Raw genomic sequence first — 26507 nt, forward strand, 5'->3', positions numbered from 1 at the left:
AGCACGCACTCAGTCAAAACCACGTCCCCACGGGGTCCCAGCTTTGGGAAGACCCCTCACAGCCCACCTCGCCCCACAACACAGCGTAAAAGAGACCCCACAGCCCCCTCCTCCACACATCCCAAGCTCCCCCTTTCCCCCCAAAATGGCGGCGCCCCCTCCCCCAGCACCCTGCCCACTCCAGGCAAGCCACGCCCACCCCCAAGATGGCGGCCGCACCTCCCGGCTCTGCCCTCCGCCGCCCCCTCCTCCAGCGCGGCCCCCATTGGCCGGGGCCGGCTGTGCGCACGCGCGGTAGCGAGGAGGCGTCACCTCCCCGCCCTCCTTCCGCCATTACAGCGCGGAGGGGAGGTGGGGTGCGCTCGGCGCATGCGCGGCCCCGGGCGGGGAGCGCCCCCTGGCGGGCGGGGGCGGGGCGGCTGACGGGGGGGAGGAGGAAGAGGAGGGGGAGGGGGAGGAGGAAAAGGAGGGGGAGGGGGAGGAAGGCGGCCGGCATCACTTCGACGGGGTCCCCGAAAGGCTCTGAGGTGGTTTGTGTCAGCGGAGCAGCGCCGTGAGTTTTTCCAGCCCTAACGATTCTATGATCTGCTCCTGTTTCAGCCCTCGGCTGCCCTCAGGAGGAGGAGGAGGAGGAGGAGGAGGAGGAGGAGGAACGGGAAGAAGGGTAGAGCAGCCCTAGCAGATGCAAGGCGAAAGAAGTAAGCCTTAAATAAACAAACGCATGCTCCGACAGCCCGCAGGCACGTCCTGTGAGGAGGGTTTTTTTGTAGGAAATTGCATGAGCTGAGGCTCTGTCCCCAGTCAGACCTAGGGGCTGAGGCGCCCACACGTGGGGCTGGTGTGTGGGAGCTGCCTGGAGCAGGCTGAGGGCTTGGTGTGCCAGGGGGTGTGCCATGCTGTGACATGTTGGGCCACGCTGTGCCGTTTGTGGTGACGGTCAGAAACACAGCGCCTTCAGTTGGTGTTTTGTTTAGTCCGCCAGATCCTTGCTCTGTATTGGGTCTGTTGTGAAGCAGGTTCGGTAAATTTCTCACCTAAAACAGGCATTTTTCTTTCCTGAGTATGCAAGTTTTGTTGTTCTACAGCTGTAGTGACAACTGTAGTGACAACTGTAGTGACAACGTTAATTAAAAAAAAAAAGAGAAATGTGAGCTAACAGGAAGCGGGTGGTTTTTAGGTTTAGCTGAACGTGTTGGATCGTATGGGCCACCTCATCACAGCTTTGTGTTTTAAGGGTGATAAGTTATGTATGTTTAAAAAATGGTCCTCACCGCTTGTTTCCTGTGAATGTTCTTCAGCTAGGTTTTGGTGCGTAGCTTTGAAAGTGGGATGGGTGTTTCACCACAATCGGGTTGCCCAGGGAGGTGGTGGAGTCACCGTCCCTGGGGGTGTTCAAGGAGAGGTTGGATGTGGTGCTTAGGGACATGGATTAGTGGGTGACATTGGTGGTAGGGGGATGGTTGGACCAGATGATCTTGGAGGTCTCTTCCAACCCTAATGATTCTATGATTCTATAATCCTTTCTCCCACAGTGTTCTCACCGTTTCCCACTGTAGGTATCCCCTTGTATAACTTTTGAAAAAGTACCAACAAATGTTTTCATTTCTTACCTGAGCTCTTAATGTGTCCATTCTGCACCTCTTGCAGTGCTGTACAACTGCCTTGAAGAGGAGAATCGTACCAGTTCCAGGAAAGAGACAAATGAAGGTAGTATAATTGAGACTTATGGAGGGAAAGGGGAAGGTGGAATATATTTAGCACCACTTCTAGTATGAAAATGGTACACGGATGACAATAGTTTTACCTTTCATGGTGTATAAATAAGATGTGTGTGAGTCCTACAGGTACTCCATAGGAAACACTCACTCAAGTATTTTACTGGTAGCTGGCATACGTAGCACTGGCTTTGGCTCCTCTTTTCTTGCTCTAACATCTAGCTGCTCCCACACAATGCTGGGAAAAAAAAAAAAAGGGATGGCCACAAAGATCCTATAGAGGGGAAAAGAAAATCCCTCTAGAAATACTTCTAAAGCTGACTTAGGGTATTGCCACCAGATGTCAGTGCACGCCCTGAGTCACCAACTGGTGAGACCAGTTTGAAGGCTGACAAAATAGACCCATCCTGTGTCTGGTCGTTCCCTGTCCTGAATGGTGTGGACATCTCCTTTTTTTTTTTTTTTTTGAAATGGAAAATGATACCATGAGCTTCACATGCGGTGTCTCCGTGCAAAACCAAGCTTTTGCTGCTGGAGTTTCAGAGCACTCCAGCATGAGAATTGGAGCGTTTCCAAGGTGAGTGACAAGCACGCACGTAGTAACCATGTGGTCTGTTTGCTTTTGGCCTACACAAGATTAAAACTGGCGAAGAAATGAAAGACTGTGTTCTGTCATCCATCCTCAGAAGTGGTCTGTCCACCAGTGCTATCCAGATACAATAACCATATTGCAGTGTCTGAAAACAGATGAGACGTAATGGCAACGGTTTTAATCTGCAATGGTGGAACTTCTTACTAGCATTTCTGAATGTGTTTTTTTAAACGGGGGTATTATATACACTTGTTTCTCAGTACTTTAAATTTGTGATACTGTTACGCACAGCAAAAGGGTGGGAATGGCCCAGGGCGCACTTTGGTTCTTGGAGCAGTAACGTGGGATTCCAAGAGGCATTGTGGCCTTTTTTTTGTAGTGTGACTTTGCTCTTTCCGCCTTCTTTTAGTATTTCTGGGAATATAAAAGCTCACTAAATAGTGTTGAGAGTTAGTGCCAGATCAGTCATTTTACAAGTAAAGTACTTTCTATGTTCCTGTTTATATTTAATGTTAGGCTTTTAACTGCTGCTGACAAAAGATTGTTACTTTCTTGACTTTGTCGTGATGCTTTTGTGGGTAACCACTGGCTCTCTACTGACGTAGTGTTACTCAGTTTCTGTTATACTGAGCAATGGAAGTCATTCTCTGATAAGGAAAAAATGAAGAAATACTTCTTTGCAAGCTTGACAAGAATGCCACTTCTCATTACAGCTGGGGTGGTATCACTGATCTCCTAGCCGAAACTTGTCATCTTGAAAGTAGACGATAAACCTAGGATGGTGACAGTGGACTCTTGAAATGGAGTGGGAAAACGGTTTTATTTACTCTTTTGTGCTTGATATTTGAAGAAGAGAAATGTTAACCACAACAGAGAGTACGTTCCATTTTCTAGCATGGTCTGGTGACACACTGAATCATATTCTCTTTTTAGTGTCCTTGCCAAAGACGTACTAATACTTTAACAACAGCTTTCATGAATGGGCTTAGTACCACAAATACGTATGCTTGGAAGAGACGAGGTGTGACGAATCAGGTTCTAATTGGTGGTTTAATTTTTTTTTAATTCTTTTAGCAAAATATTCTTTTAAATATTTCTAATGGAGGTATGATATAAGTGGAATATTATTTACTGCAACTAATATAACTTGGTAAGCAAAATTTGTCAAACTGCTGTTATCTGAGAATATGTTCAGCATTTTTTCCCCTAGAAAGCTTACTGAAGAGATCGAGGGAACAGGACAATCATCTTATATAGCTAAGGAAGGTTATTGCTTTAAAAAAAAATCCAAATTTTTCTTTAGTAATATGTTTAGTTCGTTCAGTTGAAAATACTCTCCTTTGTCACTTTTATGAATTTCATTTATGACTAATTCATAGTGGAACTAATTTGTTAGTATTTGGAGAAAGGCTTCCAGAGCACCCTTTGTAGACGTGCTTGAAAAATTATTTGAAGGAGTTTCATGGACCATCAGAAGTCATTCCAGTTCATCACTAGATTTCTGTTTTGTTTTCATGATTAGGGTTAGGCATAGACTTTCAGAAAAAAAATAAAAAAAAAGTTTCTCGCCTGATTTTTCAGAAGTGCTGGGCCCCTGCATCCCACTGAAATGATTATGAGCCTTTGAAAAGTCCATTAAGAGCTGCTCTTCTTTTTTAGACTTCTTGGGAGCTGTACAGACTTGTAAATGGAAATTTGTATTTCAGGTGATTTGAAGGCATTTTGGACCCAAATGGGAAATAGAAGAGTAGACATCATATTTGAGCAGGTGCAAGAAGTTCTGCTGTTGCTAAAGGAAAAGATCAAGAATGGAACTGCCACAAACCAAGGTTTGAAATCCTTGTAATGGTTCAGCAGGACTGCAGCTGAGCTGTGGCCTATTTCTTGTAGGGCTGCGTGATACCTGCCACAATTCAGATCTCTGAGTTTGTTCCTTAGCAGTTGGCTTTTTTAAGCAATTTTTTAAATGTTCCTAAAAAAAAAAACCAACATTTCAGATGCATTTTGCCATATAATCTTTTTTTTTTTCTTTTTATGCACACAGAATAGGAATGTTTATTCTTGAGAAGTAATGAAATATCTCCAGTGCCTTGTGCTTTGTTCATCTTCAAAAGTTTTAGCCTTTAAGGCTGATTCAGTGAATTGAATGGGTTTGTAGTGAGATGATAGACTTGTAAGTACTATTTCATGTTGGAGAAACTGGTAACAGTAATGCATTATAAGATTGCTCCTGATTTTCGTGGTAATAAGTTTTCTTTATCTGCATCAAAATTGGGAGTTTGGTAAGCCTGGAGCAGTACACAGGTGATTTTGTTTGTTTTGTTTTTCTAACTGGTCTATTTAACTTAGAAATTATTTCATTTTTATTTACTTCGGTGATTTAATAATCTGTGCAACTTACTGCTTCTTCTGTGCAAGAAAATGCACAGCAGTGTAAGACACTTTTAAACTCTGCATTTTGGTGCTTGCTCTAAATTGGTGCTGTGTTTTTTTGTGAACTTGAGTTCCTATGTCTTGATTTTTTGTGAGGAAATATTCCAGATTTGCGGAGCTAGAAGTTGAACTTTAATCCCCAGATGATGCAACGAGTCTGTGATGTACTTAAATTTGTACGTTCTATGCTTTGTTCTGTAAAGATTCAAAGCTAAATTGTTAATACGGATTTTACTGTCATTTCTGTCAACTTGTGATATTTACTGCATGGGGCAACAGGTTGAGGCAGAACAAGTCTTTGTGTTTTTTTAAACGTTTTTAAACGTTTTTACAGTCTGAAGGCCGTGCCCAGCAACTTACGAGTAGCATTAATTTGGCCTGACAAGATTCAGCCCTTTTTTGGTGGGAGATGACCAATCTAGTGACAAAGTAAAGAGAGAAACTTACATTAATTTGTATTTACATGTATTACTGCCTCTGGAGGCTGCTGGGCTTGGCGTGTTTAAAAGCATTCCAGCAGCTTTCCACAAGGCAGAGGATGTTCAGTTCTGGTTCACAATTGCTAACGTGAGCTGTGACTTCATTGCAGCTCCTGGATGTGTGTATTGGGATGCAGTGCAAAAAGTTTCTAATAGTCTGAGTGTTGCAATGCTCTAGATTAGCATAGTCAGGAAACGATGTTTCTGGAGGACTTAAGGCTTATTTTACCTTTTAGCAGTCCCTATGGTCATTGTCCTTATTACTTAAATTATGCTTAATATCTGTTTTGTTTCTTTGTAACCTAGAATGCTGGCAGGCTTGGGCACTGGTGAACGAAGCTAATCTAGGGGATCTTTTGACTTTGACAAACGGTATGTGCATCTTGATTGTATTTACTTGTTATGTGGCTTGAATTTCTTTTGTTTTACGTACCAGGAGTTTATTTCCTGGTTTTGAAATAATAAAATAAATCTCAGAAGCCCGTTGGCATTGCAAACAGAGGAAAAAAACCTAAACCGTGGCATCCTTTTACCTCAAATAGTGAAGAAGAATCTGTATGTTTCATATGTGTGTTACCTCTGTGCATTTTGAAAGCTACGTGGGAGATTTTAATGCACAAGTCATGTGGTGGCTGGTGAAGAGGGGGAAGATCTTTACAACGCATTTCTGTCTCACATTTGTCGATGCACACCTAACCTAAATTTCCTCCTTTGGGGCAAGGGAATGGCTGGGAGGAAGGGAAATGGCAGGGGGAAGGGGGGATGGAGAAAAGAAACAGGAGAGAAAGCAGGAGTGTGTGTGTGTGAGTGAGAGCTGCTCACACACATCTTTATGCAAACGCATTACTTCTGTATAAGTTCAAAAAGTAGTTTCTTTTTAGTAGGGGATTTGTCAGCATGCTCTGCTAGCTCTAGTTCATAGCAGTGCATTGTCTTTAATGTATTCTGGCAATTCGCTCTTCAATAATGGAAGTAAGTTTGATTATAAATTTAGATTACGATGTTTTTGCTTGTATTCCACGTTTTTTCAGCAAGCGAAGTGGTTGATGGGGATGGTGCACAGGAAATCAAACCTAAATTGCATCAGCTTCTTACAGATGCCAGCACTGCAAACTCGGCAGAAGGTTCTCAAAGGTCAGTGTATTTATTTAATGCTTCCAGTTTAGCAAAGCTTGTTAGTCTACATGTCTGTATTGCACTTGAGAGAGTATTCAATCTCACTCTGGTATTTTTAAATCCATTGTTTTAAAATCAACTTTGAATCCTGACAATTTTCAAAGTAAAAATATTTTTAACTTGGCCTACATGGCCAAGATGGCCTGCAAGATCAAAACCTGAGGTGTTGAGTAGACTTGTTTAATATGCCACCTGAGAACCTTGCAGAATAAAACGGGGCATTCAGTTCTGAATGAAGTTCCATGAGTATTTCCAGGGCTACCAGGGCTGGGACTTAAAAGTGTTGAGTTCGGTTCTCAGGGTTTCACAGACTGTGGATTGTTAGGCAAATGAGTCTTTGTAGTTATGCTCAGGTAGTAGCTGGAAGATGGAGGCAAAAGTACTGTTCCTTGGTTTTTTTAATTCTTTTTTATAAATGTTGTTTCTATCTTCTAGTATGTAAGCTCTTTCTAGGCAGGAGCTGCTGCTGTCCTTTATTTGGGATGGCGCTGTGTGTCTTCATGTGGTGTCAGGCCATGTTGCATGATGCAAACAGTCATTCAGTGAAACCCTTGGCCTTCCAGCAGTGGGCTGTTACTTTCCTACAGTAATAATGCTGAACCACTAGAAGATGGATTGTTTTACTGGTTGTCTGAGATGCCATTTTTTTCTTTTTTTCATTCGAAATAGCAAAAAGGAGAAGATGGAAAAATTGGATTCAGGGAGCAAGGAAGCATCTAGTGAAATTCAATGTGTACCTTTAAGCCCCCAGTATCAGAACCACAAGTGCTCTAGTGCGTGTCTCACCAACAGAGCAGTAAGCTCCTACAAAGGTGAAAATCCTCTGAAGATCCCAATCCTGCTTCACTTTGAAAGACGCCACGCAAAAGCAGACTGCCTTTCGAAAACACTGGATGTGAATTACAAAGCTCCTTGTGGCAGGAGTCTGAGAAGCTTTCAAGACGTGCAAAATTACCTCTTTGAAACAGAATGCAATTTCTTATTTATTGATCACTTCTCTTTCAACACGTACGTACTGCTGGGCAGGAACACTGTAAACCCCAAACCCCTTGTGTATGACTTTGATATCAGCAATGGAGCTGAGTCTGTGCCCGTCTCCTTCTGTAATGATATTGACCGCGCGCGATTACCTTATTTTAAATATCGGAGGGCATCGTGGCCCCGTGGGTATTATCTCAACAATTTATCCACCATGTTTCTTGACTCGTGTGACTGCACAGATGGCTGCATCGATAGGTAAGTGGAAAAGTTGAATCCCAGGCAAACAATGGGGAAAGCATTTGGGATCTTATCAATGTCTATAAATACCTGAAGTGTGGGAGACAGAGGGATGTGGCCAGCCTCTTTTCAGTGGTTTGTGGGGACAGGACAGGCGGTAATGGCCACAAGGCGGATCACAGGAAGTTCCGCACCAAGATGCGAAAGAACTTCACGGTGAGGGTGACGGAGCCCTGGGACAGGCTGCCCAGGGAGGTTGTGGAGTCTCCTTCTCTGGAGATATTCAAGGCCCGTCTGGATGCCTACCTGGGCAACCTGCTCTCGGGAACCTGCTTTGGCAGGGGGGTTGGACCCGGTGAGCTCTGGAGGTCCCTTCCAACCCCTACAGTTCCGTGATTCTGTGTAATGTATGATGTGTCAGTGTTAGGGGGATGTTGGAAGTGTGAAGGTGCACAGTACAAAGCAGTGCCAAATAATGAAGGGCCAATGCTGCTGGGATATCTGCAGTAGTTGTCTTGTGCTCTGTGTTGACTGAAACAACTGGGTCTTTGTTTCATCCAGAACTTGGGTGCTCCAACCTGCCCAGCATCTGTTGTAGGGAAAGAAACGAGCAAGAGAAGGATTATGTTCCTTTATATTCCTTCCCAAATGGGCAGTGCTTCTTCAAGTGGAGCTGGAAAGCAGATCTTGGCTTTGGGAAAGGAGTGGGGAAGGGAGAGTCGTGTCCTAGCAGAGGAAGGCTCATTTTTCTGGCAGACAGAGGGATTCTTCATGACTACTTCAGCTGCAGGTCCCTCTAGGATGGTATCCTACAGGGCTGGGACTGGGCAGCCTGGGGAGATCAGCCATGGGAGGTTACTTAAAGCAGAGGAAGAAACCCCCATTCGCCATCTCTACGTCCCATCCTTCCTCATTCCTAAACAACAACTGTAAAACGCCATGGTCACAGGACACGTTTATGCTCTGGACAGTTAGAACCACAGAACCATTAAGGTTGGAAAAGACCTCCAAGATCATCTGGTCCAACCATCCCCCTACCACCCATGTCACCCACTAAACCACGTCCCTAAAATGTTCCAATGATGTTGCTCATTACTATCTCTTTCTGAAGCCCTGTAGCTCTGGACTGCGTATTGCTCTGCGGGAAACTGCCACAGTTAACATCTGAGCTTAGCAATAACGCTGCCCACTTTCTTGCGGGGTATTTGTCCACTTCCCTGAAGGGTGTTTGTCTTTAACCTGATCTCTGCCTGGAGGTGTTGCCTTGTTCTTGAATCCGTTTTGTATTTTTGATAGCTGGGGCAGTTGCAGATACTGGCGTGCAGTATATTAATGAAGCTTCAGAAATTCAAATTACGTAGAGCAGTGGGGAACAGCTAGCAGATAGCATGCTCCTTCTGTGTGCTGAATTTCCCCAAGAGCTGAGATACTTTGGGGGAGTCAGGATTTGTCCAGTTGCTGCTTGCACAAAGCCTGCGAGTCTTTGGATTTGTCATAAGATGTGAGAGTCAGCATTGCTGCTGGAGTTCTTCAATGGGCGCTGTGGAATTCTTCACTTCCTCCACTAGGGTGGGAGGAAGGTGATGAAGTAGTGGCTAGCAGACCAGGATGCTGTGCCAGAACAGGTCATTCTCATTCCTTCATTCAATCAATTTGATTACGTCCCGTTTGTAATTAAAAATAAAACAATATGTTTATGCATATAGTCAAGTACGTTTTAAATGATGTAAACTTGATTTACACTGCTTCAAACAGATTCTGTTTTCCATGTGATGTTTTACTTTTATCTTCTAGGTCAAAATGTGCATGCCTACAGCTAACTGCAAGAGGCTGTCATAAAGTTTCTCTGTCTCCAAGTACTAAAACTTCTCATGGATACAGCTATAAAAGACTGGAAGGGCCTGTTCCTAGTGGGTAAGAAAGAACTAATAATTACTATTTTACTTGTATACTCTTGCTTTACTCCTGTAGTGTTTCTGGGTTACTGAAACCTTCCATTTTTGTCCCAATGTTACTGGCAAGTCAGGATGGTTTGGGCAGAAATAATGACTGACTTGAGTAACGATGGGGGAAAAAACACTTTCGTACTGCAGTTTACTACGGCTTTTTTACGGTGCCCTGTGTGTGTGCACAGGTGATGGAGGAAACAAATTATTGTTCCCAATAATATTGTTCCCTTTTCAGTCCTTGTTGCTGTGCAACGTTGACTTCTGGTTGGGGTACAGGATTAAAGCTGCCAGTGAACCCAGAGACAGATGGAAAAAAGCACAGTTGCGAATTCTTCTAGTGGCATTTGTTTAAATCCTAAAACTCCTGACAGCTACAGTGAGGTCTCAGCAGACAGGTTGTCTTTGCTAAACTCTGCTCAAGCATAGAATGAGGTACTTCATAAAGATTTCTGCACCTGTGTGACTTACTCTTGTAAAATAAAAAAGTAGCATTTATTTTTCTTGTGTCCTCATAAAAAATCTGTCTGACTCTTAAAATCGGTGAGTCAGTAGTCATGAGCTTCAGAGCACTGCACAGTCGGTTTTAGCCAGGGTCTTTCTTTTCATTCAACTGCCTTATTACTTAGCGCTCAGGAGGGAAATTTATAATGGCAACTTTGCTTTGGTAATGCATTCTTTTACGTTGTGTTTTCTTTTGTTTTCTCGTGACAGAATCTATGAGTGTAGCGTGTCATGCAGGTGTGACAAGATGATGTGTCAGAACAGAGTTGTACAGCATGGCATTCAAGTTCGCCTGCAGGTGTTCAACACAGAGAAGAAGGGTTGGGGCGTCCGCTGCCTAGATGATATCGACAAGGGGACGTTTGTTTGTACTTACTCAGGTAACAGAAGGTGACCTAGGGAAGATTTGTAGCATAATTCTCCCTCCCCTGTGGCCTGTGCCCTGGAATTTCTTTGGGAACCCAACAAGGAAATAGAGTGTTGGAAGAGAAGTGAGCCAGTATGATCTTAACTTGCAGATGATCAGACAGACAGAAGAACTTTGAAGAACTCTGCGATGTAATGGTGCCAGACAAATTCAAAAGGTTCTGGAGCATTGCCCATCTCAGACTTGACTTTTTTTCCCTTCACAGGTCCATGCATCCTATGCCAGGGCTAGTTTTCCTTCAGTATAAATGCATTGAAATTTTGCTTTCAAAATAATGCTCTTGCCTTTCGTATAAGTTAGAACTGATACAGCGTGACCCATCTTAGCAAAGAAACAATCTTAAAAAAAAAGTCATTTTTCTTCCAGGCAGATTAATGAGCAGAACTGAAGCTCAAGTATTGGGAGGTGCCAGTCAAGACAAGAAAGAGGAGAGTGCTGTGAATGACAGCAGGCACGGCTTTTTTTCCAAAAAAAGGAAACTTGACTCTAGTTGCTCAGATTCTGAGATTGAACTAGTGCAGACTGTCAAAGATCATGTTCTTGAGAAGCAGGAATCTTTGTCTCAGACGGTGGATAATGAAGATGAATCATCTGAGTAAGTTTACCCAAGGAAATGTAAGAATAGCAAAACTTTATGGTCTTGTATTCTAGAAAGTCCTATATACAATTTACTGTAGAACTGAATGCCCTCAGCCAGAGGATGTTTCTTTTTCTTTCTCAACATTTTTTGGTTAAATCCTAATTTGTTCTAGTGGGACAGAGTAATTTCTATATGCTAATTTCCTTTATGGTGTGTATCCCTTATCATTTTCTAGAAATCCCATTTGTACGTGATCTCTTCAGGGCATGAATCGTTATGCTAATTTGTAAAGAGTGAAGTGATTAAAAAATACTTGATGACACTGAAGGATTTGATAACAAATTAGCCACTAACTGTCCCGAGCTTTGCTCTCAATTTCTAAATCTCTTATTCTTTGTAACATAACCTGGCCTGCTAGTTTCAACCCTTTCTGTAAGGAGTCTGACAACAGACTTCCTTTTGCAGTAAATTACATGGGAGTTCTAATCCTGTTTTCAATTTATGGTCTCATAGCCTGTCAAGACTCCTAGAATAAAATTACAGCAAAATAATGGGTGGCTTTGTCAATATCATGCTGTAGTCCTTTTCAGAAGGAAGTGGGGAGCATGTTTTCTTAAACTTTATTCCTTGCTTTGCCACGCTCCTTTGTAAACTGTTTCTTTTTACAGCCCAGAAATGATTGCAAATACTGCTCATTTCATGTAAAAAAGATAGACATATTTAAAAATACCTACCAGTATATTCTCACTTGCATTTCATTATCTTGTAAACTTAATTAATTAATAATTTTGTAAGTTACGTAATTATCAGTGATCTGCTGGATTTTACTTCTACTAAGTGCTTCCCCTCTAAATTGTAGGGAAGCATGATATTAAATTTGTTTTTATTCCACTGTTACCTTAAATCTCATTTTTATTCTCAGGAAAGGAAATTAATGTTTTACATGGGAGCTATATAAAAATGTGACACAAAAAGAATTTGCTAGTCTGGCTCCTGAAAGAAAACAAAACCCAGTCCAGCTGACCTGAAAAAACTTTTGAGAGGATATTATTGGGCTAAGCCCTACATGTCATTCACCCAAGCAGGATGCCTTTAAAACGGTGAACAGCGTAATCATAATAATATTAAAATATTACAACTTCTTATGGCAACTGCAACTTCTGAATTTACAAAGGGGTTTAAATCTTAAGGAAGACTTAAAGAATAGCATTTTTTGGCCATTATTGGTAGACCAAAGAAATACGATGTTTTTTCATGGCAAGAAAATACATGTAAATATTTCAGTTTGAAGAATTCCTTAAATAGGAGCTATTACTTATTGCTACATGCTGGATGGATACTCTGATTAGGTTAAACTGATTTTCTACTGCACTCTAAATACAATCAAAGTAAACGTGACTTCTGATGTTTTAAGTATATATGGCAGACTGCTTCCCATCCTTCCTCAACCTTCTCCTGATGTGAAAGAGTGTGATGTGAAGTTCTTTTGTGTGAGAGTATTTTCTATGTCTGCCACGTTTTAATTCCCTCTCTCTATCCTTTGTCCCCGCGTCTTTTTGTTTTCCTGTTTGAAAGCTACAGTGTCAAAAGTGTTGAAAGTGATGGCAGGAAAAAGGCAAAACTCTCTCTGTAGGTGCTGTGTTTTGAGGTAATTTTGTATAATAGTTAGCAGAAAGCTTGGTTCTTGGGAGTACTGAAGGAGGATGTACAAGCAGCTGCTTATCTCTCAAAAAAAGTGTGCTGAACTGTTTCATAAACACTACTGAAAACTTAACCCAGTTCCTCAAAAAGCAGTTGGGGTGAAAGTAAGACTGCAGGTCCTGGCGTGGTCTGCTCTAAATGTACTAGAGACTGTTGGAGAAATGTGTGTTGTGGGAGTTATTTATGTGTCATCTTGTCTTTCGCGATTTCCTTTTGAACTTTCTGCTCAGAGGTCACCCAAGGAATTCGAGTGTTGCAGCGGTGAGAAGGCCTGGAACTAGAATAGCTGTTGTTCGTAATCGCCAGCTACAAATGGTAATAATCATAAGTGGCTTTAAAAGAGGGATTTTTTTTCACTGTGCTGAATATAAGCGTCAATTTTGACCTTTTCATCTTACACACTTAAATTCTACCAAACTTTCTTCGTGAGGTTGTCACGCTGTGAGCTGAGCTGGGAGCTATACCCTATCCCTTCTCCAGTACCGTCCCTTCAACACTTTCACTGAGAAGGGCATTAATTGCATCCTTCCTTTCTCCATCCTCGCCCTTCACTGGTGCTCCAGCCAAGAGTCTCAATAAATGATTCTCCACCTCCATCTCCCGTTGTAGCTAATTGCAGGGTTAGTGCTAGTATTTTTGTGATGTCTCCCTGAAAAGTGACATAGCAGGAAAAGAAGGGAATAAAATCTCAAGAGCTGGATGGAGTTAGCTCAACGGCACAGTTGGGAGAATCTCATCTGCCCCAGGGTGTCAAGTGCTGTAAATACATGCAAAGGAAGGAAGCTGGTGTGAACTTATTCTGCAGGCTCCATTGCACACGATGTTTTCATGCAAAAATGTGGCAGTTCTGTGCATTTTGGTGCTCCCATAACTGATTGCCTTCTTGTAGTGGGAGGCGAGAAATCTTGCCACTTCTGTTTTATTGAAACCATGTAAAAAGCATATTTGGGCTTTGGTTCAGCAGCTTGAACGAAGACGTACAAAGACCTGGTGAGATTGTTTGCACTTATTTACTTAATGTAAATATTATACTGAATGGGGAGCTCCTTCCAGGTTATTCTGAAGGATGACTTGAAATTAAGATGCATGTTGCATTGCAGTAAATGTTTGGACCTTTGGAACTCAGTCATAGCCGTGTGTATAGCCAAGTAGGTTTGAAACTTAAGCCCTGGAGTCCTAAAATCCATTTGTTATCCTGTGTTGACCCAGAGTTGCATACAGCAACAGTACGTCACAGCCTTTTCACTTATTTTTTATTCTGTTTAAAGGAAGTTGATACACTGGTGCACAGTGCCAGCTCAGATGAAGATAATAGTTCTCAGCCTCATCAGTCAAGCAAAACAAAACTAACCAGTGGAACAAAGAAAGGAAAAAGTAGGTTTGCAGAGCTGTAAATACTGCACTCGTAGTGTACTTGTAAACTGTGGGCTTTGCATGTGTGCAGGCCTGTTCTCAGAGTAGGGTGATGATGTCCACGTAGTGCTTAGGCTGTCTTAACGGAGCTCAGCAGTACAGAAATTATTGCTGCCTTGCATATTACAGCCCATTCATTGGTCCAAGGCAATCTTTTGCCTGCAAACTTGATCTTGGGCCCTGGTGAACAGTCTGTAGAACAGTTTCAAATGCAGGGCAGTTGTGGGGAAGCTGGTCTTCCACAAATACTGCTGTCATACCCGCTATGTGTACCAGTCAACAAAATTGGAAAAGGATGTAAGGGGGAGGGTGGGGGGCACTCAACACTGGGAGACGATGTGAAACTGATGCTGTTTGCACATGCGTCTTGTTTCTGTCTTAATTCTAGTTTGTGATTCTCTCAGGAATGAAATTAAGGAGAACGATGATAAAATGCCACGCAAAAGAAATCAGTCTGGAGTGGGATTTGTGAAGAAGGGAGAGACTTAGGTCACTCACAGGAGCCTTGGGCAAGTGCTTCAGGCAGTGCAACGGGAAACGTAGTAATTTGATAGAGAAGTGATGAAAGGTGTGGAAAAGGGCAGCTGCGTTAAGGCTTTGTAGCAAATAGCGAGGAAGCTGAATGTATTTGGGAGAACAAAGAAAGATGGGTGGATAAGAGGCCAGGGCCAAACAAGGGAAAGGCTTTTGCTTCAAAGCAATACTGAAAAATAACTTCCATGTCCATTGACAGGATCCATTCAGCAGCAGAAGGAAGACCATACCACGAAAACTGGACAGACTGAGCCTGCTGACACGGACAGTGCAGAATGCAAAAGAAAGAATGTGTCTCTGCAGGGTGTTGCTTGTGGCAAGTCGGATGTGCTGAATGACACGCGTGTTATGAGGCCATCCAAAAATGTTCCCCAACAAGCTAACCACAAAGAGGAGAATTGCAGGCAGTCAAAACAAGGCACGTTTTGCAAGGAGGTTGACAGTGATGGGTCGCTTCTGAAGAATGCTAACGAAGAAAATATTTATATACTGGATGCCACGAAAGAAGGGAATGTGGGTCGTTTTCTTAACGTAAGTAAGAAGTTGCATGCGTTGTCTTACGTGCCTTAGCTGATATAAATAAATGATGGATTTGCATGAGTTGGAAGGCTTTCGCAAAAAAATCTGTCCTGACATAACCCAAATGCGTGGTAGGTGCGTGTGAGGGCAGCTTGGGGCACTGCCTGCACTCTGAAGTGACAGAACAGCAGGTAGGCTCCTGCCAGCTGTGAGTGCTTCCATAAGTTAATGCATGGTACATACTAGCTCTATTTTTGGCACCACCAGGTTCCAGAGCGAAATATTTCCAAGTAATGAGTGACACCTGTTTCCTGAATTTTAGAATAGCACCTCTTTTTGAGGAGAGAGGGGTTGTCCAGAGATCAAATAGCACATTTTGAACTACCAGCCTTCTCCCAGCCCCATTTCTTGTTCCCAAAGCATTGTAAATTCTGGCTTATGCTGATTTAAGGTAAGTGTTGGGATTTTGTAGGAAACTTCTCTATAGTTCAATCACACGTTAAGAAAGTGGTCTGTCATGCTTGGATAGATATCTGGTTAGTAAGTCTTTTAACTTTGACTTTTCAAGAAATAGCAATGAATTCCAACAAAAGTCCAACTAAGGTGAATGTTTTATGCATACATCTGGATGTGCTCAGCAAATAACTTATTTCTCCATTGGCATCGATACGTATTTTAGTGTAAAATCTTGAATATACTTGAGCATTTCCTCGTTGCAGAGGCAGTATGGTGCTAAGATTGGCATAGTGCATCTTGCTGAAACCTTCCTTCTTCACCCATCACCATACCTGTGTTCCTGCATGCACCTGAATGACCTTTAGCATCTCATCTCTTCGCCAGTGCACGCAATCATTTCATCTATTAATTGCTCCCCTGACTGACATTGAGAAACATCTGTCACATACTGATTATTTGTAGTACGGCCCGAATCAAAGACGATTCCTCACCATAAATTACTGGAGGACAGCTTGATAAATGACCTCGATTTTCCTAGGCAAAGGTACTTCCATGATATGATGGAGATTAAAAAAAAAAAATCAAATTAAAGAGGTATAGTTAAAGCAAAAAAAATAGTGGTAGTGGCATTGAATAATGGAGGTTGTGTTGACTGGAAAAGGGGAGGAAGGAACTACCTCTAACGGTGACATACTTGACATAAAACAGGTCTTTTGGCCAAGGACCAGGTCACTTACTCTTTCTAATTCATCTATTCTGTTTCACAGCACAGCTGCTGCCCAAATCTGTTTGCACAGAGCGTGTTTGTAGAGACTCACAACAGAAGTTTCCCATGGGTGGCTTTCTTCACAAACAGGTGATTTTATTTTATTTTTTTGGAAATGTAATGTGTTTTTTTCAAGGCACTCGGGAAGAAAACAGTGCTTAATTATTAAGAAAAAGTTATGTTAAGGGTGCAGACATTTAGGTCATGAAACTGTAGAACTGCTTTCTTACCAGTGACTTCTTAATATTCACTAAAGACTGGGGGAATACAGTTGTTTCAGTGCAAACTGAATAAAAAAAACTCATTAGCAATAATCAACGTGAAGAGTGGAAATGACTTTTGATGCATCCATTTTGGTCATTGCCATCTTCAGTGGAAAAATAGGTTTAACCTTTTTTTTCATGGTTCTTTAGAAAGCCAAGATTCGTTGGTCTCAGTGTTGTGCCTCAAAGAATGCCCAGCAGAGCTGTGTCCCAGAGGGCAGGGTCAGAGCATACAGGTTCTTAAGGCTGATGCGCTTTCTCTGTGAGCCCAACAAGCTGACTCGTTCTGTGTGCTGCAGTGTGTCTTGGGGAAGTGGCAGTAAGGTACTCAGGTGGAACTTCCTCTGAAAGACAAAAAAAATGTGGCCATCTCCTCCTGGATGGCAGGAAGGGGAGATAAGCAGTTAAACCCAGGAAAGAAAAGATTAACTGTATGACTGAAGTTAGCTGATGGATTTGACAACGGCAGTGCTAGGTGAGAATTTATAACAGAGAGGAGAGTTTAGTCCAGACAAACAGGGATCCTGGAGAACACTGGTACTCTGTGGAGCTTTGCAACCCTAGGCCCAGCCCCTGGTCCCATGCTGACGCACATGCTGTGGATTGCACTGTGAGGAGGGCTTCCAAGAGCTCTGAAGATAATGCTTCTGAAATATAAAGGTTGTGGTTTAGCTAGAATCTTTCTTGCTCAGGTACTCAGTAAAGAAATGTGTAGTGGGGATTGAGGTCAGTGGATAGAGGCAGTAGTGGTCAGCGGAAGATGATTGTTGAAGGAATGTTCCCTTGGCTTGTCCTCTTGCTTTCTGGCAGTCACCCCTTTGCAACTTTTCTACATTAAGGGCTCCATCTGGATAATTGAGCTTAATTTTATATCTTCTGTGAACTTTCCCAGTCACGTTTTTATTTCTTTTACGTTTCTGGCTTCCAGAACATATTAAGTTTATCAAGTCCCAGATTGCAGTTATGCTTCGCTTGAGAAGTCCTCATTTTGTTTGTTCTCAGCCTGCTGCCTGATAATTCACTGAACTTCACTTATATCTTACCCTCTGTGAAATATCAGAGAATTACTCTCTTGTTTGTAATACTCGTATTTTATTGTTTTTTCCACTTGGTTGTGCCTCAGCATCTTAGTATTTAACTTGGCATTTGTTCGGGGCAGTGAATTTCCCACATTTGAAATCGTCTCTCTCATATACTTGTCACAAGGGCTGGTTCTTGAGGATCGTGTGTTTAACTTTGAGTCTTAGGGTTTGGGCACGTGAATGATGCAGTTGCATTAAAATGTAGCCAAAGATGATCCCCTTCATCCTCAATACACCTAGAGATCTATTTGAACCACAGTGATGGGCTGTACACAGTAAAAAGAACAAAGCTGCCTGTGCTCTCGTTTAGATGTGTTCACTTATCTGCTTTTTTCCTTTTTTTTCTTTTAATTTTTCCCCCCAGAATTTGCCCGGAAGTTAGAGCTGGTTGCTTAGACTCTGGCTCTATTATACTGCTTGATAAATTCTTTTTTTCTAGCTATAGATATTTGCACTCTCCATAGCTCTGATAGGCAAAGCAGCGTGTACCAGGGACTCCTTATATCTCTTGGTTCTCTCTGAGCTGCATGCATGATGCTTTTGCCCCACACGCTGTTGGGGTTTGCGTGTGGGTTGTTGGTGACAAATGGTGAACGCAGTCCTGTTTCACTGAGTTCAAATGAATTGACCAAATATTTTATTTCTTAGGCATGTGAAAGCTGGAACCGAACTCACGTGGGATTATGGTTATGAAGCTGGAAGCATGCCAGAGATGGAGATTTCCTGCCAGTGTGGAGTTCAGATGTGCAGGAAAAAAACCTTATAGGTCAAGCTTTTCTACTGTCAACACTTCATGTACCTGGACATTTATATGCTGGAAGGGACTATACAGTGAACAGTGCACTTAAACAAACCTGTGGTGCTAACTATATTGAACAAAAATGCCTTTTATCTGATTGTTTTTTAAACTTAGAGTTAATTTGCATTTTTATGGTTTACAGGAATAGAAGTATCTGTCTTTAGAACAGGCATCAGCCGTTTCTTAGATTACTTCTATGCTCCTCATCTTTCCCCTCCCTTCTTTTCCTTCACAGGCTCGAAGAACTCATGCTTCTCTCTAGGCTGCAACAGAAACCTGATGGGTGCAGAGCAATGGTTAGTTGATGTTTTCCTGTGCCCTCCTGCAATGATGAGTTAGCAAAACACAGTTTTCTGAGACTCATATGAATGCAAGCCTGTCTGTTTTGGGGGTTAAGAATGTTTTAAATATACCTAAGCCTGCTGAATCCAGTGGTAAGATGGATCAGAACAGTCTTGTAGAGAGCTGTGGTCACGCTACAGAGTGAGCTGGGCAAGTCCTGCTGGTGCCGCAGAGAAATGGTTACATCCCTGTCCATGTTTATCACACAGTGAAATCCTTGGAAATCCAGTGGGCCTCATTTCAGTGCCCTGTTGTGTACTGGGTGATAGGTGAGCCAGAGCTGTCCTTGCTCTGTGCTCAGGATCACCTTGAACTCCAGAGCCTCTTCCTGAAACCGTGTCCCTTAGGGCCACGTCCACACATCTCCTTAGCTCCAGCAATGGGAACTCCACCACTTCCCAGGGCAGTCCATTCCACTGCTTGACCACTGACCTCTCCATGAAGAAATTATTCCCAACGTCCAATCTAAACCTCAGCTGGTGCAACTGGAGGCTGTTTCCTGTTTGTCACCGGACAAAAGAGACACCCACCCCCTTCACTGCAGCCTCCTTCCAGGTAGCTGTAGAGATCGATGGGGTCTCCCCTCAGCCTCCTTTCCTCCAGACTAAACAGCCCCAGTTCCCTCAGCTGTTCCTCTCGTGTCTTTTTCTAGTCCCTTCACCTGCTTTGTTGCTCTTCTCTGTGCACGCTTGAGCAGCTCAACATCATTCTAATGCTGAGGGGCCCAAAACTGAACGCAACATTCGAGGTGCTGTCTCAACAGTGCTGTATACAAGGGGACAGTCACACTCCTGGTCCTGCTGGCCACGTGAGCTCTTGATGCAGGCCAGGATGCCATTGGCCTTCTTGGCCACCTGGGCACGCTGCTGGCTCACATTCAGCGGGCTGTTTACTAGTACCTGTGTGTGCTTTTCTGCTGGGCAGCTTTCCAGTCACCCTTCCCCAAGCCTATATCGCTGCGTGGGGTTGTTACGACCCAAGTGTGGGACCAGGCCCTTAACCTTCTTGAATGCCATGTGTGTAATGCTGTTCCTGGAAAAGAGCAAGGTGTGGGTATGCAGGCTTCTGAATATTTTTGGAGCCTTGTGCAAAGAAGGGGGAGTTTAAGCTGGGCCTGGAATTCATCTTAACTTCACGAATTTCAGAAGCTTGAATTTTCTCGTTGTTAGAATACTCTGGAGGCCGTGCATGGCTGATCACATGTAATTTCTGTTGGTATTTGCTCAGCCATTAGCAGATTTTTTTTTTGTCACTGGTTTTCCTGTTTTACTGGCTCCAGAGCAGGGCTGAAACTGGCTCCCTGGCCTGTGTTGTAGGGCGACGCACCCCGTGGTGAACCTGCTCTTCCATGGCACAGCCAAAACTACAGCCCAGGAGCATCCTTACAGAAATGTCGCAAGCGTAAACATGTGAAGGCAGCTCAGAGGAGAGGTATAGAGCTCGTCACACACATCACCCACCAGATGCCTTCCTCTAAAGTTTGTTCACTTACTCATTGACACCTCTGAGAGATTCCCATGCAGGTTCCTCAGTAACCACTATTAAGAGCGCTACAGCTGCCGTATGGTTTTTCAAGAGCTCCCTGCGTGGTCACACGTCGGTATCGTGGCTGTGACGTGAAACAGAGGCTGCATATGTCTGTGATTTGGTCTGGTGAGAGAAACAGGAGCGTGGTCTATGTCCCAAGGTGGAGGGGCTGGATAGCTTTAATGTCGTGACGTTATAGTGAGAAGGAAGGAGGGAGGGGGAGTTCATAGTGGATTTTCTTCAACCTGAAAAATGCCATACAGGGAGAGAGGCCTCTGCACCTACTGCCTTGGGCATATGGATACCAGGAAAACAGAGGTGCTTCTAGAAGCACTATCTCATCTCTCTGGTGGAGCAGGAGGACACAGCAAGAGGGAAGGGACCCTCCATTCACAAGCATTAAACTCACTCTTAAGTACAACTTTGTTAAACTCTGCATTCAATTTTACTTGCCTGAATGCATGTTGTGTGTGTGTGTATTGGTAAGTATGCACCAAAACATGCTCAAATGTGTTAACCTGAAGGAGCAGGGGGTGATGGTGTATAATGGAAACCATAGCATGAAAGATTTCATGCTTGGGTCACCAGCGCTACCTGTATCTCCAGGATGTTCTCAGATTTCTCAACAATCTCAGTACGTACAAGGAGTTTTAAACCTTTTAAAAATGGACCTTTCATTGAGAGATCAGACCTGTGAACGGTTCTGTGAAGTATGAAACCTCAGCTCTTCTCTCCCACTAGCCCCCAGGGCTGGTGCAGAAATTGGAGTTGAGGCTTCCTCACTGCCCTGCCTGCAGCTCCGCGTGGGGAGGGGAGAGATTGCTTCTCCCTGGCCTGGAGGAGCAGAGCTCCAGCCTCAGGGGTTTGAGATCTCCGTATAGGATACAATTCATCAGACCAGGTGGAAGCTGGAGGTCTCCAGTCCCAGCTCTCATCTAAAGGCAGAGTACCCTCTGTTTCTTGCTAGAGAAAATACCTGGTCTGCAACTATCCACGAGCATGTTGTCAGTGTGGATTTTACTCTACATAATGGGTATGATGGAGCTTTTTCGCTGGCTGTGTTTATCAGCTCTGTGTTCAGAAGGGGTGCTTCATCCTCCTTCTGCACGTGAGGATACACCAGGTTCTGCTGCTGCAAACCAGCTTTTACACCCCTCACAGTCTGATGCTTTCATTGCTTGTGACTGCAACATTTGAGGCCAGAGATAATAGCCTGTATACTTAAAAACACCTTACAAGGTACATTTTTAATTATTGTTTTGTTTTTGCAATTTTGTTTTTGTAATTTTATTTGCATGGATTCTGCAGAAGGTGCCTGGCGAGTATCCTCTGCAGATCATGGCTGTGTCAGTTCAATAGGCATTGCAAGAGTGCTCGTTCAACCGTAGCAGGCAGGTGCTCAGCCGATCCCAGCAAAGCAGGGCTCAGCACACGCAGCACTTTCTTGGGAAGACAAACACCATCACTCCAAGCGTCCTCCTTTCCTCTTTCTCCCTCACGTTTTATCGCTGAGCATGCTGCCACATGCTGTGGGACATCCCCTTGGCCAGTTTGGGCCACCTGTCCTGGCTGTGTCCCCTCCTGGTGCCCCCCAGGCTCCCTGCGGGCAGGGCAGCACGAGGAGCAGAACCGTCATTTCCTTCACTTCTTCACAGTGAGGGTGACAGAGCACTGGGACAGGCTGCCCAGGGAGGTTGTGGAGTCTCCTTCTCTGGAGATATTCAAGGCCCGTCTGGATGCCTACCTGGGCAGCCTGCTCTCGGGAACCTGCTTTGGCAGGGGGGTTGGACCCGGTGATCTCTCGAGGTCACTTCCAACCCCTACAACTCTGTGATTCCGTGAACCGTCCTGGCTCCGTGTGAGCCCTGCTCTGCTGCAACCTTACATCAGTGGGTTATCAGCAGTGTTTTCATCACGAATCCCAAACACAGCATTGTGGAAGCATCTGTGAAGGAAATTAGCTTTGTCCCAGCCATAACTGGGACACGGTTCCTCTGCTTGCTGTCGCACAGCTCAGTTTCTGTGTATTTGTGAGTGCGGTCCCTCATGTCGCCAGCAGAATGTCATCTGAAGACGCCGAGCACCAGCACCAAAGGAGGAGCGGGCGGAAACGGCCCAGGTGAAAGACACCTACGGGCCCACGCAGTGACACATTTGGGACGCCCTGTCAGCCCGTCGGGGCCATGAGGGGAAGCGTCTGCCAGCCCTGTTCCCTCAGGAGGAGGGTTGGGCTGGCAGCAGGGCTCTGTGAGGAGGCCAGCAGGGATCCGCCGCAGGCTGTCCCACACTGAGGGAACCACCCTGACCCATTGGGGGGCACCATCAGCAGGAGGGGACCAGCCTATGGGGCGAGGAGAAGCAGGAGCTTCTGGAACAGGCCCGTCCTTGTCCTCCTGGCCCCGGCAGAGCCTCCCCTGCAGGCTCCGGGCCTCAGGCCGGGGATGGGGCTTCGCCTCCCGGGACTGCCGGGAGCGGGACTCGAACCCGCGGCCCCAGCGCCGCCACGCCCGAAGGCGCGGGGATGTGCCGAGAGCCGCTCCCTGCCCACGTGACCCGCGGCTCCCGCCCCCTCCGCCTAACCCCGCTCTCCTCTTCCCACCCACCCCCCACAGCGCCGCCGAGCGCGTGCTCCGCAGCGCGCATGCTCGGCGCTCCGGTTGGGCCCGCCCACTTCCGCGAGCCTCCCTCCCCCCTTCCCCCTCCCCCGCTCGGAAGCGGCCGCTGGTGCGGGCCGGCCTGCGAGCCCCCCGCGGTAAGTACCACCGGGCGGCCGCGCGGGGGGGGGGACAGGGGCGCCTCCACGCCCTGCGGGAGGGGGGTGCCCGGCGGAGCTCCCCCCCCCCACAGGGCGGCGGTGGGCGAGCCCGGCCTCCCTGAGGGGAGCGCGGGGCCGAGAGGGGCTGGGGGCGGCCCTTCCCCCCCCCCCCCGGGGGTTCCTGAGGGGCTCGGGGCTGGGCGGCGTCTGTGCCCCCGGTGTCTGGGTCTCAGCCCCTCGGCAGCCCTGAGGGGAAATGGAGCCTTAAAAAACCCCCTGCCACCAGTGTCACCCACTGAACCACGTCCCTAAGCACCAGGTCCAGCCTCTCCTTGAACACCCCCAGGGACGGTGACTCCACCGCCTCCCTGGGCAACCCGTCCCAGTGCCTGGCTGCTCTTTCTGAGAAGAAATGTCTCCTCATTTCCTGCCTGAACCTCCCCTGGTGCAACTTGAGGCCATTCCTTCTAGTCCTATCACTAGTTATCTGACAGAAGAGGCCGACCCCAGCTCCCCACACCTTCCTTTCAGGTAGTTGTAGAGAGCAATGAGGTCTCTCTCCCCTGAGCCTCCTCTTCTCCAGACCAAACACCCCCAGCTCCCTCAGCTGCTCCTCAAAGGACTTGTGGTCCAAGCCCTTCACCAGGTTCGTAGCCATTCTACCACAGCAGATCGTGCTTTATTTAAACACTGGAGAATCTCCATCCTTCTGGGAACTCCCAGTTCCCAGAACGTTCCCAGTTCCCTTTCAGGGAGTGGTTAACGGCTTCCAGTGCTGGTGCTCCCCAGCATCTTGGAAAGGGTGAGAGCTGAGGGCTGGTGAGGAACCTTCCTGTCATCCCCATCACTGGGATTGGTGTGTTGACGTGGCTACCTTTCAAAGAAAATACCTTTTTCATGCCTTAGATCTATGTATCAAATAAAAGGTGGAGGGGAAGATGGATTTCATTGGTTTTGTTCTAAAATCCTTGTAAAGGACAGATGTCTTTATGCTGCTAACATCTGGGGGGAGAGCAGAACTTTTGTGCCCAGCTAATAGATGAGCAGTACTGCTTCTTTCCCCACAAAGTGCAAAGGTTGGAAGCCATGAGTCTGGGGTACTTTCTGTCTTTCCCCCTGCTTCAGCAAACGAACTCCTTCAGTACGCTGAGAGGAGAGCAGAACAGCAGCTAGGGCACCAGGTTCTGGCAGCATGCTGGAAGTCAGGGAGTTTGTGCTCTCCTCACCCTGCTACAGAGATGTTGGGTGGTCTTTATTGCCTTTGGTTCTTTCTGTGTAATGTGAGTTTGTGTACCTGCAAGGATGCTTTCTGAATCGCTTCTGGAGAGGAAATGCTTAAACAAGTGAGTAAAGTTTCAGCAAGGTATACTTGGCAGTTGCACAATCACCTTTTCTCATCCCCTTTTACTTTCTGTTTCATTTACTGCTTTCTTCCAGTTTGCCATTGTTGCAAAACTAATAGGGCGTGTTGGTAGGAAATGGCACAGGGATCAGAGAAGCATCCTGAGACACGTGGCTGTTTCCTTCCCGTGACTGCTTCCCCTCGACCTTCTGTTTTACAGCTTTATCCCCTCCTTCATTAGTGGAGGGCAGTCGAAGAGCCTGTGGCTCTTACAGATGAATTAGTTGCCTTACTTTGTGTGAAAGTGAAAGCCGCTTGTCAAAAGTTGCAGAAGGACTCTGAGTCATTTGACTATAAAATAAAGGCTGAGAAAATCCAGCGCTGATAAGTGGAAGACGATGTGTGTGTCAGGTCAACAGTCGTAACACTGCCCTCTGTACCGTCTGTCAGCTACCATGTAGAAAAGAGGCCTGAGGTCTACAATACGTTGTTCTATGGAAGTGACAGGTCCATGCTCAGAAGCAGTCCAATATGTGAAATATTAAGAATTGTTCAGAAAAAAATGAATACAGAGAGCTCCTCCTGAGCTATTGCAGGAGTAGAAAAGAGACTGGGAAGTGATGAGGATGGTCAAAGATGTGGAGCAGCTTCTGTACAAGGAATAACTAAATAGTTTCAGATTCTTCAACTTGAAAAAGAGGCAGCACGAGAAAGAATAACAGATTTGTGATATCATGGGTGTTACTGGAGGAGCTGAGTGAGAAACAATGATTTCTTGCCCCTTCACTCACATATCTGGGGTGTCAAAAAGTGAGTGGTTGTTCAGGCAAAACGTAATTAAACTGAAACTGGAACCATGCCCTTAGCCTTTCCTTTCTTACTTAGGAGCAGCCAGCTGGATCCACAGCCCCATTTAGCTTTGCATCCTATTCTTGATGGTAATTAGTAGCAGAAACCTAGGGAAGAGCACAGGGACAAAGCAAAAGTGCAGTTGGTGGCAGGATACTGAGCTGAATGGGGCACTGGATGCAGGCTGGCTGCTCTTGCAGTGAGGAATGGGCGAGAGCTTTCCCTCTGTTGCTTCAGAGGTCTGGCAAAGGCCCTGGAGTAACCCAGGGGTTGACCTTGACCGACGGTCCTTGGTTATCTTTCAGCACCAAGATTTCTCCACAGAGCCTGGAAGAGCATCAGGGACTGCAGGCTCCAGCTTCAGCACCTTCCTCACCAGCTTCCCAGGGACAGATCCTCTGACTAGGCCTGAGCAGGGCCTATGTATGCATCAATTCCAGGTACTGACCTGCTACACAGAACTCTGCCCTGCTTGGGGGGCCAACCATTCAAACCCTGGCTTATCCCTCTCTAATTCTAATATTTCTATACATTTCCACTTGTTTCTGTTGCATTTATTTAATGCCTAAGCTTTGAGACTGATGTTATGATGCTTACTGTATAGATCGGGTAGTAGAAATCGGTCCCTACCCCACCTTGCTTACAAGATATAGAAGGATGTGGGGAAAAACAGATGTGTGTAGAGGCAAAGTGGCTTGCCTGAGATTAAGTAAAGTTTCTGTGGCAGAGCCAGGAGAAAAAAATGTGCTTATACTCTGGTGTTCTTCTCACTTGAGACTATCCCCTCCATTTTATGGAAGGGAGGTGGAACCAATGAAGGCAGAAGTTGGCTGTTGAAAGCCACAGTAATATGTGCAAGATTTGCTGGGCTGTGAGATTTCCTGCCTGTTTTGTACTTGGGCCTTACTGCTTCTCTGTCACTGGAGTAATTTAACACCAAATCTTATTTCTTGAAAGTAAACACAGACTTTTCTTACTCTTATCCTACAGGCTTTTGGGCTGTCAGAGGTGACATCTCTGGTGTTTGGAGTATCGCACCTAGTGGGAGTGGGAAATTGAAGATTTCTGCAGTGGACTTGCACAGAAACC

The 26507-nt window shown here is 45.2% G+C and overlaps 1 protein-coding gene across 4 annotated transcripts; it reads left to right on the plus strand.

The window, feature by feature from the left end:
• Positions 1-460: 460 nt before the first annotated feature.
• SETDB2 (SET domain bifurcated histone lysine methyltransferase 2) lies at positions 461-25829 on the plus strand. Of its 4 annotated transcripts, XR_007708781.1 has the most exons (17): positions 504-698; positions 1648-1707; positions 4014-4136; positions 5526-5591; positions 6251-6353; positions 7065-7403; positions 9408-9527; positions 10274-10443; positions 10857-11085; positions 13002-13086; positions 14040-14145; positions 14918-15249; positions 16461-16549; positions 18453-18570; positions 18839-18899; positions 19293-19500; positions 20262-20884. XR_007708781.1 is itself a non-coding variant. In XM_050713330.1 (15 exons), the coding sequence occupies exons 1-14, from the start codon at positions 683-685 to the stop codon at positions 18568-18570; spliced, it is 2184 nt and encodes a 727-aa protein (XP_050569287.1). In that variant the 5' UTR covers positions 504-682; the 3' UTR covers positions 18839-20241. The 4 variants fall into 4 exon arrangements, 1 of the variants encoding a protein (XP_050569287.1); XR_007708779.1 differs by lacking the exons at positions 19293-19500; positions 20262-20884 and adding an exon at positions 25724-25829 and having other exon boundaries at positions 461-698; positions 7065-7631; XR_007708780.1 differs by lacking the exon at positions 19293-19500 and having other exon boundaries at positions 461-698; positions 7065-7631.
• The last annotated feature ends 678 nt before the right edge of the window (positions 25830-26507 follow it).

The sequence above is a fragment of the Cygnus atratus genome, chromosome 1 (genome assembly GCF_013377495.2).
Source record: "Cygnus atratus isolate AKBS03 ecotype Queensland, Australia chromosome 1, CAtr_DNAZoo_HiC_assembly, whole genome shotgun sequence".
Classification (NCBI taxonomy): Eukaryota; Metazoa; Chordata; class Aves; order Anseriformes; family Anatidae; genus Cygnus; species Cygnus atratus.